The following is a 14398-nucleotide window of genomic DNA, read 5'->3' as shown; positions in this document are numbered from 1 at the left end:
CAAGATGTGAAAAGAAAAAAAGGCACGAGAAAAACATTGCTTTACAAACCTTAAGACCTAATAAAAAATTAGATATTTTGTATATTAAAGCATTGTAATGTTTACTGATAAACTGCCAAATATTGTTAACATTCACTTACTAATTTAAAAGTTATAGCATGAAAACTATAACAAGCACAAAATGGTTACGAGGTCAGTCCAATGAATCAAGCCTGGGTTGAAAGAGTTAATTGCTTAGACCCACAGCTGACCGGATTAACAGGACTGGACTGCATATCATATCTCAAAACTATTAAGTAATGATTCGGTTTGCTAAAATTGCCATGTTTTTGCTTATTAACCAAAGTCACCATCTCTGTTTTAATGTTCATTGCACATCTGTAGTTTGTAGACATAATTCAGATGCATCATGTAAGTGTAGCAGTGTTCTCTGATATGAAACATTAACTTCCTCCAGTCATATAGGTATATCAGAGAACATGTTTGAATTTTTGTGTTATTCCTCTGTTTCAGATCAAGACCTGGTTCAGCCCTTGTGTCTGTTTTGATGGAAGGCCCGTTTTGGTTTTATCATTCACATTTTCAGTTCTAAATATAATGCATCTTCTTATTTGTGTTCGATGGAGGACCTTGTTCAGTTCTTGTGTTGTTTTTGCCCCCTACTGTTTCAGGTATTATGGAGTTCTGTTGAAAAGTGTTGTTAACTTTTTGTATTATCCCACTGTTTAAGATCAAGAACTGGCTTTAGACCAAGGTATGTTGCAGCTTGTGTGTATGTTTTCTGGTGGAGGATCTGTTTCATGTCAGAATGTGATTCAGTCCATGTGTCTTTTGTTGAAGGGCCTACTTCATTTCTTGCTATAAAATGACATGAACAAGTATGGTTGTAAATCACATTTATGACCTCCTGTGGAGTCCCAGGCTTTAGTCTTATTGGGAGTCACATTTCACAACTTCACTAGTCATCTAATTCTTCTGTATATTATGAATATAGAAAAGTCTGTTTTTTCTCATAGAATATTTCATTATTCCTGATTAGCTGTCCTGGGGCTAACAATGAGGAATGGCTGATATTGAGTCGTTCAGTTTTGTCTTTGAATCCTAACAATAGGACTGTATGTGTGCAAGTTTACAGAGTCACATGCCATACCTTTGGACTGTCACTTTATCTATTTGACTGTGTTGTCTCTCTATGGTTTGTCACAGTACCTTCCTTTTTTGATAGAAATGCATGACATCCAATAAAACAGTGAGTACCTTAGCTGCATTTGAAAATAAAAAAAATGTATTTGAACGATATATTCTAGAGTATACAAGGGTATGTTTGTGCTTGATACACTGGGTATATATTTGTACTTGTGACATCCTGTGGATTAAGAATAAGAAAAAATATTGAAGTTACAGTTAAAAAAATGGCTTCCTTTTGTCCCTGCTTTCTCATTATTTCACTCATTTAAATTACAATGAAAGATCATGTGTAAACCAAGCTTGCAGATCAGGAGGAGCATTTGTATTACATATGAATCAGAGTTAGATGATTGTATGATTAAATTTCAGTTTTGAGAGAAGCACTACTAAGGATTAATGTCTTTCAGACACATTCTTGATCAATTGTCAATCTTTCTAAAGAAGTGAGCTCTAGTTGATAAAGTATTTTTACTGAGGAGCAGTTATTTATATTAGACTAAATTTTCAGTAGGATTAAGAAGGTAAACTTTTCCTGACATGTTTAAAATCATGTATTTCACATACTTTTTAACTACTTACAAACAATATCATTCCATTAATAATGCACTCTCATCACTAACAAAAATAGTAACTGCTCAGAGAGCATTGCTTCTTCTACTAACCAATGAAATCATTATATTTGAAAGTCAATACAAGATAACCAAAAAATAATTTAACATCACTACTGAGGATCAAATGCTTTTTTAAGAGAAATTATAATAGTGTGGAGGAAAATTGACAGTAAAGTTTTTTATTGACGTATTTGTTACAGAGAGATGATGGAACGGTTTCTGATAGAACTTATCAGACTGATAACTCTCAAGAAGATGCTGTCTTTACTAAAAGTAAGTAAATATATAGTAAAGTTTCATTGTATTGCACCTAAGGTGCAAATTGATCTGACTCAGCACTGAAAACTTATTCAGAAAAAGGTGTTTTTTTTTTACCCAGAGTAGAAAGTAAATTTCTCTTTCACAATTTTTTCATTAGTTTTCCATCAATTTTTTGGTATTGCCATTTTAAAAGATAGGATTTGGATTGTACTTATGTTTCTGTATCGTTCAAATTGAGATCATTTAACAGGTTTGTAATATAATAATACAGGATTCGTAATTTAATTAAGTATTTAATTTTTTTCAAGCTCTTAAAGTTCTATATGAAAAATAAAACTTATTATAGTATAGCAATAATAATGGTAGGTGTATTGTAAAATATTTATCTCATTAGTATGAAAGAAAAAACGCTGTTACTACAATAAATGCATCTGGATACCTGTAGATGGCAGCACAGTTTAGTAAATGGTGAAGCCACACGATGCCTATATTTGGCGATAGTTCTCCCGAGAGCCATGTTTTTGAATTCATGGGAGTTTAACAGTCCAATTCAAAAATTTAATATTGATCACTAGCGGATTAGAGAGGGGGGGGGGGGAGCTTCGCCCCTTTCTGATAATTATTTTGCGCCCTCTTTTAGCATTAAATAATTTAAACAAAAAATTTTATTTCCTGTCTCTCCTATCTGAAGGCCAATAATTTTAGTGTTTTGAAAACAAATAAGTTGCAAAATCAGTTGGCTATTTTATGTTCTTGTCTGCTCTAGAGAATTACTGGTGATTTTCAATAAATGTGGCAACAATCATTATACCATCCCTTATCAAACGTTGTGTTTGTAGAAATTTGTAGACCTTAAAACATTTTAGACGGAATTAAATGAATACAAACTAGTTCTGTGTAGAATAATATCCAATAAAAATGTGATTTTCAAATAGTTAGGTGTATGGTACATTTTGATTATAGAGTAGTTTTTCTACTGCTGTTTTATGCGCATGTTCATAGGAAATTAATTATACTAACATATTTCCATATCGTGCAATCAGAAACTTGAACCGAATGGAGATAGCAGTTCAAGTTGAATGTTTAGTGAAATATTTTACGTTCCAGTTTTATTACGGATCAATAGATATATCGGTTTATTTTACCTGATATATAATTGATATAACTTGTTATATCTACATAATACATCTTAGTAACATCTGCCTATCAGGTACGCACATTATGAATTTGCAGTCAGTTTATTTATTGATTTTTTTTACGAAATGTATAGGATCAATAGATGTATAATTTCCCCTTCATGTTTCATCGCAAACTCGCATGATGCCTAAACCATTACGGGTTGTAAGCCAACAATATTATATTTAAGTTTGATGAATCGTCTGGCTGCATCGATTCAAGTGATGTATGCTGAAATTATATGGCCCACATCCAGGCGACCGCCCCCCCCCCCCTTCCAAAATCCTAGATCCGCTACTGGACTTGATAAATCCACATTATAGCGTACTTGAATGAAGTCATGTGTCTTGAAAAATGTATTCATCAGATACCTTATGGATAATAAGATTTAGGTTGATTGCTATAATATTAGAGTCTGGTAACACTTAATGAACTCAGTGAGTTTTGTGTATATAGTTAAGAGAGAGTATTCCTATGTTTACTGTATATTATTTATAGCATGTCTGTTAACTTACGTCCATGAGATTTCAAAAGGGTTTAATTATGACACAAAACAATAAACTTCGGGATGTAAAATAAAAGTCTGGATGAAATGACAGAATTTGTCGAAACATAATGTGATTCAAAGTGTTTCTAACCATCATTACGTGAAATTTCATGAATTCGTAACACGCGCCCATCTCCACGTAATGACTGTGATAAAATCAATGTAAACCTAGCAAACATTAAGGTAGTGCTTATTTACTCTTTTAAACGGAAATACTTCTGAAAATACTACACAATTATCGGTTAATTTTTAAGAAACGTGTATTGTAATAATACCTTCGATAGTATTCTGTAAAAACCTCCAGGTTTCATAGAACAGGAAACTGATTAATATGGATTAAAAACAAAATCCTATTTTATGTCATAAAAATATTCAAAATAATTAAAATGCAAAAGTTCCAGTGGCAGCCAGAATGAAGTTTGATTTCGCACTTCAGCTACGTGATATTGAAAATAACGTTTTATATAATACCTATATAAATAGAGATCCAAAGGATAACTGAACGTTCTTATGAAAAACTGACCTAACCCACAAATCATAGACTGGAATAAATGATCGAAACATTTCGTTTTTCGTTTGTTTTTTTTTAACTCGTTAACGAATACCAGATATATGTTAGGATATAACATTTTCATACGTGTAAATTATTCATTATTCAAAAAAGGATAATTAGTTGTTTAGGTCATTTTTTCTTAACGTATATTTCCCATTACTGCTATTTTTTAAAAATGTCAAGAAACGTAATAATAAACACGGGGATAGAAATAATAAAATAAAATTATTCTTACTCGAGGGAAACTATCGGGAAGATTACATTCCCTCGTGAATTGTTTATTATTATTAAATCCATGCAATATGTTCACTTTCACTGGTCATAACTAAAGGAATACGGATGGACCATGCATTCCCAATCAGGAAAGACAACTAAAAAGATGCAATTCCTCAGGAATGCAGGAATGTAATGTTTTGATCCCTGTACATTAAAAATTATGCACACACAGATGAAAAGTTAAGAAAATAACTAGATTTGATGTTGAAATTTAGTGTGTTGATCAATGTCAACAGTTTTATAGAGATAGAAAGGGCAGCTTATTTTATTCTGCAATACCCAGTGTTAAATATACATTTAACACTGTAATACTATGCTTCTTCAAATGAGCAATGTAGTTAGATCATGTTTCATAACAAGATATTTAAAAACTACCAAACTGAAGCTACAAAGCACATTTATAAAACAACCTAATGTTTGAAGTGCAGTTTCAGTTTTGTGAAACTTTCATATCAACACCTTCACTTAACATTAACTGACTTCTTGAAAAAATCAGAAGTATGACATCCTCGTAAAGCTGTGTGTAAAAAGGTTTGAACGGCAGTTTGTGAAAGGAGTATGCTATCACATATTAGTAAACCAAAAAGATTATTCTAAGATTGTAATACACTTTGTAACCATGTGAAACATTACAAAAGCTTGACAGGGGAGTTACAACCAACAACTGATAACCTTTTCAAGTCACTTAGGGAATTTAATGTCAGTGGAATATTCCTTATTTTGATTCTTAAATAAAGAGAAAATAACAGCCAATTTGCTGATATTTAAGAGGAATGCAAATAGTTTAATGTCTTACAGAACATTGATGCCAGTTCTCAGATTAAATATATATATTTTTAAACTCAACAGTTTATTGACTAACAAACTATATTGCAAAAAATTCTTAAAAGGTGTGTGAGAATATAGGAAGCAAGCTAAATATGACAGCATGTTCACACACTTCACATTCTAAAGCAGTTTCCAAAAGTCAAGCACCTTTGGAAATGAACCTGTTATATTTTTAATTTTATGGTAAATAATGAATCACACAGGCTTCTTATTTTATTTGTAATTCAATATTAGAATCACTGTTCCCCAGATTCTTTTTAAGTGGAAATGTGTGTGTAAATGTTACATCTATAATCAATAATGAAAGCATATGCAAAATACAAGTCAGAACCATATATGAAAGTTAAATACATGTATCATTACCAAATGGCATACACGTCACTTATACGCACACATATATAAAGGAAAACTGTCGGAAAAAAAGTTACCAAGATCAAGAAGACAAATTTGCTGGTTAACCAGTTGTTTTGAATGATAAGTTAATTCAAATATAAATAAATAACAATTAACCACTCAGTGCTAAAATAAGTAAAACTGTTAAAAAATGTATTTTCCTAATTCTGGTGTAGTGATCCAGTTTACAGCATAACAACTGTTGTTCAAGCAAGTTAATAATATGAATAGCCACTCAACTGCTACGTCTGTTGTTTCCCAGTTAGCCTAAAGGTCCATGGTATTGGGTCAAGGCCTTGTGGGCTTAAATATAACAGATATATTGTGGTTGGTGTATTATTATTATCATTATTATACACTCTCCTGTACTTTCAGTCAGTTCTTATAATTAGTGAATGTTACAACATAGTGGGCATTTGAACTATTTGTTAATCAATAAGCTATTGAAACATAAGTGGATACTTCTGCAATTCTACTCTATGTAGAAACCAGACACATTACATTTATCATTGCAGTTTTGAATGTATGTCACATATGAGTCTATATTCTTCTGTATCTTTTTGTCAAAGTGTTTTACTTTAGGTTTACAATTATGTATTCTGGAAGGTTTGTATTAAATACACAATATACATGTAAACTACAACGTAGAACACCTTAGCATTATTTCAATATTTCAGTAAGTTATAATGGTTGTTAGCCACCTAATTTTGAGTAATTATGTATCACAAATTAAATATATTTATTTACAAAAGCACATTAAGCAATGGTGATCTAAGGCACAAATCACATTTCCTCACCCCTTTTAACATTCACATCACACAGAAGTAGCACCTTTGCTGTAAAGAATGCATTGATCCGATTGCTTGTGTACTGCAAAGTACAGCTTTTAATAAACACAAGTACTCCAAATAAATCCAAGTGTTTCTACATCTACAAATGCTATTAAATATTTCTCTTTACACACAACTTTTCACTAATCAGTTCAATTGCTGAAGTTTATTTACTCATTCTGGGATTTAACAAAGTCCCTTTAAAAATTACAGTAGCAAGCATTTCACAACAATTATAGTACATGTAAATAAAAAAATAATGATAATATAGTACTGCTATTTATACCTAAAATTTTACATTCTCATAAATGTTATTTTTTTCCATTTTTTTTTACATATAATGTCAACTTACATTTAACTTGATTAATCCAGTAAATCAACATATCTTTCACTGACCTTGAAGCTAAAGCTACCTTAATTTATGAAAAATATTCTTATCTGGTCCCATTTAAGAAATTCTTAAATTTTAGCACATAATTTGTTAAAAATGAGTAGTGCAAGCCCAAATAATATTTGTTAACAGAACGCTTTTCAAAAGATACTCGAAACCTTTTCTTAACCAGTTTTTACAAGAAAGATTTTAGCTTAGAAAAGTACCAAAAATATTTTGACTCTCAGAAACTTTTAAGTTAAATTCACATCTTTAACAAGAAATATTGAAAAGTGCTTATACTATAGTATTTCCTTAAAATGCTTGTTAAACATGCATGATATCCATTTTTCAAATAAAGAAAATATGCAAAAAAGACTAACAGTATGACTACTTTTAGTGTTGTAACTACAACTTAAAGAAATAATAAAAAAGACCCAAAACGTTTTTGAATAGTAAACTATTGTTCTTCAGAAGAATAGTCTGCTATTTGAAAGTGCTCAAATTTTGAATCTTTTTTGAAATTCTTTGTACCTTTTGTGTGTGATCCTGTGTACTAACTTTTTATCAGAACCACAACTTTAAATGTTGTGTTTTCTTACATTTAAGCAAAAACCTAATAATAATAATAGCAGAGCTATTAGATTGAAATTAACAGATATTAAAAGAAAAAACTAAAAATACTTGTTCATTGATGCTTTAAACTCACCATTTTGACACAAGGACATTTTCCAGACTCCATAATTATTTTGTTTGCTTGCTATATTTTTGGATGAGATGATCCAGACAGTGTTTGTTTGGTTCACCAAGTTCAAATACAATGAAAACTTTTTTAAACCTAAAGCACACATCATAAATTACTGTATACAAACAATGACAAAAATCACTTCATCTCATTACATTATAAATCAGAACACAAGATACTGGTACTTTACATGACTATGCTTCTAAAGAATGAATGTAAACAGTAAGCTGATTTTATATTAATCAAAGAAAAGCAAATGGTACCACAGATTTGAACCTGTGCAACTATAGGCTTTACCACAACCTTCAATGCACATTGTAAAATCTATAAAGTAAAGACTTCACTAGCAAACTTTAAAGACTTAATATAACATTAGCAGAAATCTAATGCATGTTTTATCTTGAAGCTTTGAGACAATCTCACAATTTGACTATTTTTAAGATACTAGAACAGCCATAAATTACTAACCTATTAAAATAGCTATATCCCTTCTAAATGTCTTTAAACTTTGCATTAACCTGCATGAAAAACTAAGCATCTCTGTTATGGAGTGCACACACACAATAAATGTATTTTGCCTATTTTGTTTTCTTTAGTATCAGGTGTTTAAATAGAAGAAAAAAACTTATATTTACTTATAAGGAATCATTAACCTAATGGGCATTTTATATGTTTGACAGTTGCCTGTCTTACAGTCTTTGAGACAGGTTTTAATAAAAATAAAAACTTTCTATGAAATGAAATCACAATTCCATTACCCATTGATATTTACTACATTTATATACTATAATGATATTTTTGCTAAGATCAATACCTTTCATCATTTCAAAATATTTCTGAAGAAAAAAATAACAGGAAAAATGTTACAATACCATTCATTGTGCAAGTTTAGTTTACTGCGCACAACTCACCACACACACACAAACAGTAGATCAATCTGCATTACTTAAATAAAACAAAAACATTTTAGGAGAAGTTAAAGAAAAATTTATAAAGTAAGTAAAATCAAATGCAGCGACACTTGCTGTCTGAAACTGCTACAGACTATTGCAAGTAAGTGAACCAAACCTACGAGTCAATCTGTATTATGATATTTCAGTAGGATATTACAAAAAGAAATTTAAATCGATGAATCTGATTCTGTTTTAAAAAACTAGTTTACATCATGACAAGGACAAATATAATATTTGAAATCAAGCTAATTATGTTTTACCAATTTTAACAGAGATTGTATAGGTGGACAAAATTATAGAAACCTGTATCTAACAAATGACATCACACTACAATTTTTAAATATAAGTTATCAAGAAATATTATCATTACTTTATTCTCACCCCTTTTTAGTTACCAGATGACACAATAACACAGCAATTTACCATGAATTTTAAACTTTTAACATTCTTCAGATCTATTAGATTAACACAATTAAACTATATGCATGCCAAATTGTAAGAACTCAGTATAACAATCGTTAATAAAATTATACACAAGTTTGGCCAAAACTGAATCTAATGACTTACGACATTCAGAATGTCATGATTCACAATACATCATAAGCCATTTAAATAAAACTAAATGCCACACTTTTAATATGTTCTATTAGTTTATCTTATTGCATGTTTACTAGTTCTGTTCCAAATATTAAATTATAAAAAAAATGGAGCCATGGATTTCAAAATTCAGAAAGAAATACATGGTACTTCAAAACATATTCTGATTCACAATAGGAAATTCTCTTTCACCGAACAGTATACATATTTAATACTTTCTAATGGAATAACAATAATGAAATTTCTACAACATAAGTTTAATATTAACATTAAAAAGTAGATGAAGCAGCAATATCTATTACTGTCTCCAATAAACTGTTTATAAGAGTTTTCCCACTTTAAAGGTAATGGGTTTGATTACCCTAACTGGAAGAAATCCAGGACTCAGTATGAAAATCCTGTATCAGACCCTATAAAAGATAGGAGTCTTAACACATTTACACATACATGTACTATTGTTTGTCCACTTTTCTCATAATCACTTGGATTTATCTACACGGAACAAAAAAAAATCACAAAAAATGTAATATATATATAATTAATTACACTATACCATCATCTTGTACATTTACAGTATTCGGGATATAATGGAAGTATTGTAAAAACCTGTATAGTGAACAGTAACTATGTAAATCTAATGTTTCTAAGCTAATTTTATCAATGAAGCACTCTAGCACAAGCCAGAACAGATGGTTTTAATAAAATAACCATGAAAGCCCATTAGCCCAGTCACTATAGGCTAACTTTATATAAAAATCCAATAATGCATGAAAAGCTTTTATAAGCAAGCCCAATATAACTAATTCTCTAAATTCTTTAAAATCAATTTTAAAAAATTATGCTTTTTCTACACCTGAGTTAGCCAAAAAAGCTAAATTCATAAGCTTCATCACACTGAATTCTTTAACTTGTTTTATTTTTTCCTAAAAGAAAAGATTCAGTGTGGACTTTACATTGAGTTCTGTTACTACTATTTACATGAGAAAGTAGCTGCAACCTTACACAATATTATAAGCATCTCACTAAAGCTACTGGAAACTATCACTTCTTGGTAAACCAAACACATCATTAGATAGCTTTGTTGAAACAGATACCTATCTAATGCAATTAATCAAACCTGATGTTGAAAAGAATAAAGACTTCAGAATGAAGAGCATATATGATTAACTTCCATTTAACAAGTTCAACAGTTTTACTTAGTTTGTAATCTATAATTTTCTCTTGTACATGGCAATCTACAGTGCAGCCCATGGAACATGTGGTATAACATCACATGCCAAATAGATGTACACTGATAAGGTAGATGATAAATTTATGCTTTTATATTATTTTTTAAGGTTTTTCCAGTGGTTTGACCAAATATAATTTATCTCCGTGAGGGCTAGTGTATATAGGAGCTCTCTTATAATGTTCAACAAGATCATCCAAAGACATAAAAGTGCGTTGGCCAATACAGTAAATTCCTTCTTCAACGTGAACTCTGAAGTGTTTGTTCCTGTTTGGTGCTTTCAGTGACACAGAGAAATCTCCAATCTAGTTAAAAGAAAAAAATAGTTTATTTTCTATTTATTTCCATATAACATTAAGGTATAATAACACTAAGGTTATATATTAAAATATTTATAATGTACTTTGGAGCTGCAGGCTATGTTATCAATTGAATGTACAGTAACTAATTTTATGTAGGTTAAGCTATTAAGAAGCTCAACTTCTGGGAAATAAAGGAAACTTACATTTGTTTCACTTTCTCGAACTAAGAAATCTCCATCCTGTCCATATTCATTAAGCATATTATCACACTGACTTCTTGTGACATTCCCAACATACCATGGTTTAGCTAGCAGATCTTGCCTTAAGACAGGAACTGGAAGAGAACCTCTGTTCTTAGCTGGTACTATTGGTGATCCTTCTGAAGACGTTACATCCATGTTGGATATTTCAGTCTGAATACCACTTAAATCTATATCTACAACTGCAGAACCACCAATTGCTGTACCAAGTGAAGATGAAAAACCCTTAGATTCTAAAGTTTCACTACCTTGTCTCAGTGTAATTACTTTAACGTAGTTCTTGGGAACTAATCCAGCTTCCCCTGTTTGGTTACGAGCTTTCCACCAACCTGGATCATTTGCAGGTCGATCAATTACTTCAAGATGGTCTCCTTTATGAAATGAAAGTTCTTCTTCATTTTGTGCAGAGTATGAATACAAAGCCAGGACTACATCCAAACATTCAGAATCTTTTAAAGTTCCAGTGGTTGAGCTTGTAGGAGTATAATTGTGACTAATATCATTCAGATCATCATGTTCCTCCAGAACATAGTTGGAAGGAAACCATCCAATGTTACCATCATACTCACCTTTCCACCACCCATCGCTTGATTTCTCCATAACAACAACCCGTGTTCCTTTCACCAAGGAAATTTCATCTGACTGTTGGGCTGTATAATTGTATTTTGCTAATGCTGTAGTGGTCACCATAGCTTTATTCTTAAGGAAAGTGTTGTTAGGGGTAGATGTACTGATGTCAATATCACTATTTATAATAGGTACAGCAGCTGGAGACATTTTTGACTCGTTTAGTTTCTTGACCTTTCTACGAAAACTATCAAATATTGAAGGTTTTTCACGCTTTACAAAGTTTGAAGGAACAAACCCAGATTGGTTTTTTGAATTAGACACTTTCCACCAGTGTTTGCTATCATCTAATAAAAGAAGCCTCTCACTTTTTCGAATGTCAAGTTCCTGGCTAGCCTGGGCTTGGTAATCATATTTTGCTATCACATAAACATCCTCTCCACTTTTACCTGAAAACAAAAAACAAGTAAATTTTTAATGTTTGTCTAATCAGGTTCTATGTTTTTTATATATATCATTTACTAACATGCTGCCATGTCATCTATACATTTTTATGCCAAAGGTGTACATTGTGAAAACAGAGGAATCAAGTGTTAAACAACAAAAAATATAGCTAAGTCACTGAAAAATAAGTATCCTTAAACAAAGTAGTGAAAGTTTAGCCAATTGTTTATTTTTGTCAAATACAATATGCTTTTTAATAAAAATAACATACCATTATCTCAAACATTCATTCTTTGATTTTGCTAATTAACACACATGCATAAAAAAGAAACTTTAATCCACAAGTACATTTTTTAAACCCAGTGCTCTCTTAACTGATGCCAGATAATCTTTTCTTTAACTTGCAGAACAAATGCTTTAAACATATTGCACTACCATTAATGTGATCAATCAACATCCAGAATATCACATAAATAAAATAAATTTCCTTCCATGTACAATTCACAAGATATGACGCAAATAGTTTATGCTTTGAGGAATACTGAAAAATAGCTTAGTTTCTTTAATTAAAAACTGAAAGTTTTTGCAACAAGTTGTTACAGTAATAATAACAGAGTTTGGCTGCAAATAGTATGTTAAATATCAATAGTATTACAGAGTATTTATTATATGAATACAAAAATTGTATTTTAGGTTTTCTAAAAGAATATAAGTAAAAAATGAGGTAGGAATAAATCTATTTATAAGATGTAAGCTGATGAGAAAAGTATCACTGAGACATCTGACATTTTCCATAGGCACTAACAGGTACAAACATGTACAACCAGACTAGTTATGCTTCCAGCACAAACAAGGAAAACATGTGCATCAGCTTCAACAGTTGCAAGCCACTACATTATTCTGGCATATTAATCTTCCTATTTTCACCTTTTTTAAAAGTAATTACCCTTTCTTTCATATAATGCACGTCTTCTGCAGGTTGTCATTTGCGTATCTTGCACAAAGCACATTTTTGGCTAAAATATATTTTGGCACAAATGTTTTTAAAAGGTAATCTGGACATTTGCTACTTAGCAAATCATTAATGTCCACCACAGATGACCAAGCAATCACCACTTTATAAAATATACAGTAATCCCCCATTCGTATTTTGTAAATGAAATAAATTGATAAATAATACAAAAGGGATAACTACATAAAAAGAAGAATTGCCAAAAGTTGCTTAATCAAAAGCCTGCCTAATTTCAACACCTCCCAAGATCACTTTAAACTTAACTTCCTGACCTCCTGTGTCCTTAACTCTTTCAGCATGGGCTCAATCCTTAGGACCGACATTGTAACAATTTTGTGCTTGTTATAGTTTTCATGCTATAAGTTTTAAATTAGTAAGCATATGTTAATGAAATTTAGGCAGATTATCAGTAAACATTACAATGCTTTCATACACAAAATATAATTTTTTTTTTATTAAGTCTTAAAGTTTGTAAAGCAATGTTTTTCTCATGCCTGTTTTTTCTTTTTGTATGTTGCCTATCTAATAGGCAAAGTAATTTTCATTTCAAGATTAAAAATATTTGTATACATCAAAAAATTTTCAAATTTCACATGTGAAATCTTTGTAATGTCTAGAGAATTATCAAACATTTCTCATGAAAAAACTTTATACTTTTGTGTGTTATTTTCAGTAATAAACCTCTGTACAGGTTTGGTCAATTAGACCAATCTCGTAACCATGTAAAAAAAAAGTAGGAAATAAATATAAATCAATCCTTTTTCATTCTAGAATGACTACAAATTATAACACTAAAACAAACGTTTCGACTAAATAGCTTAAATATCATAAGATTATACATTTATATATATTTATAATTATTATATTGACCTTTCAGCCATGCCTGGCTAACAATACATAAGTTACAAAGACACAGTGCACGTGCACTCATGTTACTGTATCCAATAATACAAAACTGACCTTTAGTCTTTACAAAGTGACCTATCTTGGCTGTGTTTTAGTAGACTACTATTTTGTAAAATGCAGTCACATTTCAATTATTATATATGTATATAGATTACTGCTATTTTGAAACAAGTTTTTAAACTTATTTTTTTTAAAACATAGAACAGTAAATAAAGAAGTAAAGCAAACAATTAACTCTTCTAGTTATGACCTTTGTACTTGGTTGCTGCCTGACATAGATTGCCAAGCCTTTTAAAATTTTGCACGTGGGGGATATGAAACAAAATCATTTTTAGGTTTTATATATATAAA

General features: G+C 30.6%; 1 protein-coding gene and 1 long non-coding RNA gene across 2 annotated transcripts in view; both read right to left on the bottom strand.

Annotated features, from left to right (window-relative positions):
- LOC111087585 overlaps positions 1-2278 on the bottom strand; it is a 19520-nt gene extending 17242 nt beyond the window's left edge. The window contains exon 1 of the long non-coding RNA XR_002612268.1: positions 1987-2278. This is a non-coding gene — a long non-coding RNA (uncharacterized LOC111087585). The remainder of the gene's footprint in view (positions 1-1986) is intronic.
- Positions 2279-6433: 4155 nt separating this feature from the next.
- LOC106466284 (cytoplasmic protein NCK1-like) overlaps positions 6434-14398 on the bottom strand; it is a 12376-nt gene continuing 4411 nt past the window's right edge. Inside the window, exons 2-3 of the mRNA XM_013926555.2 lie at positions 11062-12134; positions 6434-10861 (exon numbers count right to left, since the gene is read on the bottom strand). Coding sequence (XP_013782009.1) covers positions 10661-10861; positions 11062-12134 — 1274 coding nt within the window. The 3' untranslated portion in view covers positions 6434-10660. The remainder of the gene's footprint in view (positions 10862-11061; positions 12135-14398) is intronic.

Source organism: Limulus polyphemus, unplaced genomic scaffold (assembly GCF_000517525.1).
Source record: "Limulus polyphemus unplaced genomic scaffold, Limulus_polyphemus-2.1.2 Scaffold73, whole genome shotgun sequence".
Taxonomy (NCBI): Eukaryota; Metazoa; Arthropoda; class Merostomata; order Xiphosura; family Limulidae; genus Limulus; species Limulus polyphemus.
The sequence above is the reverse complement of the archived record's forward strand: the minus strand, read 5'-3'. Positions and strand labels throughout refer to the sequence as shown.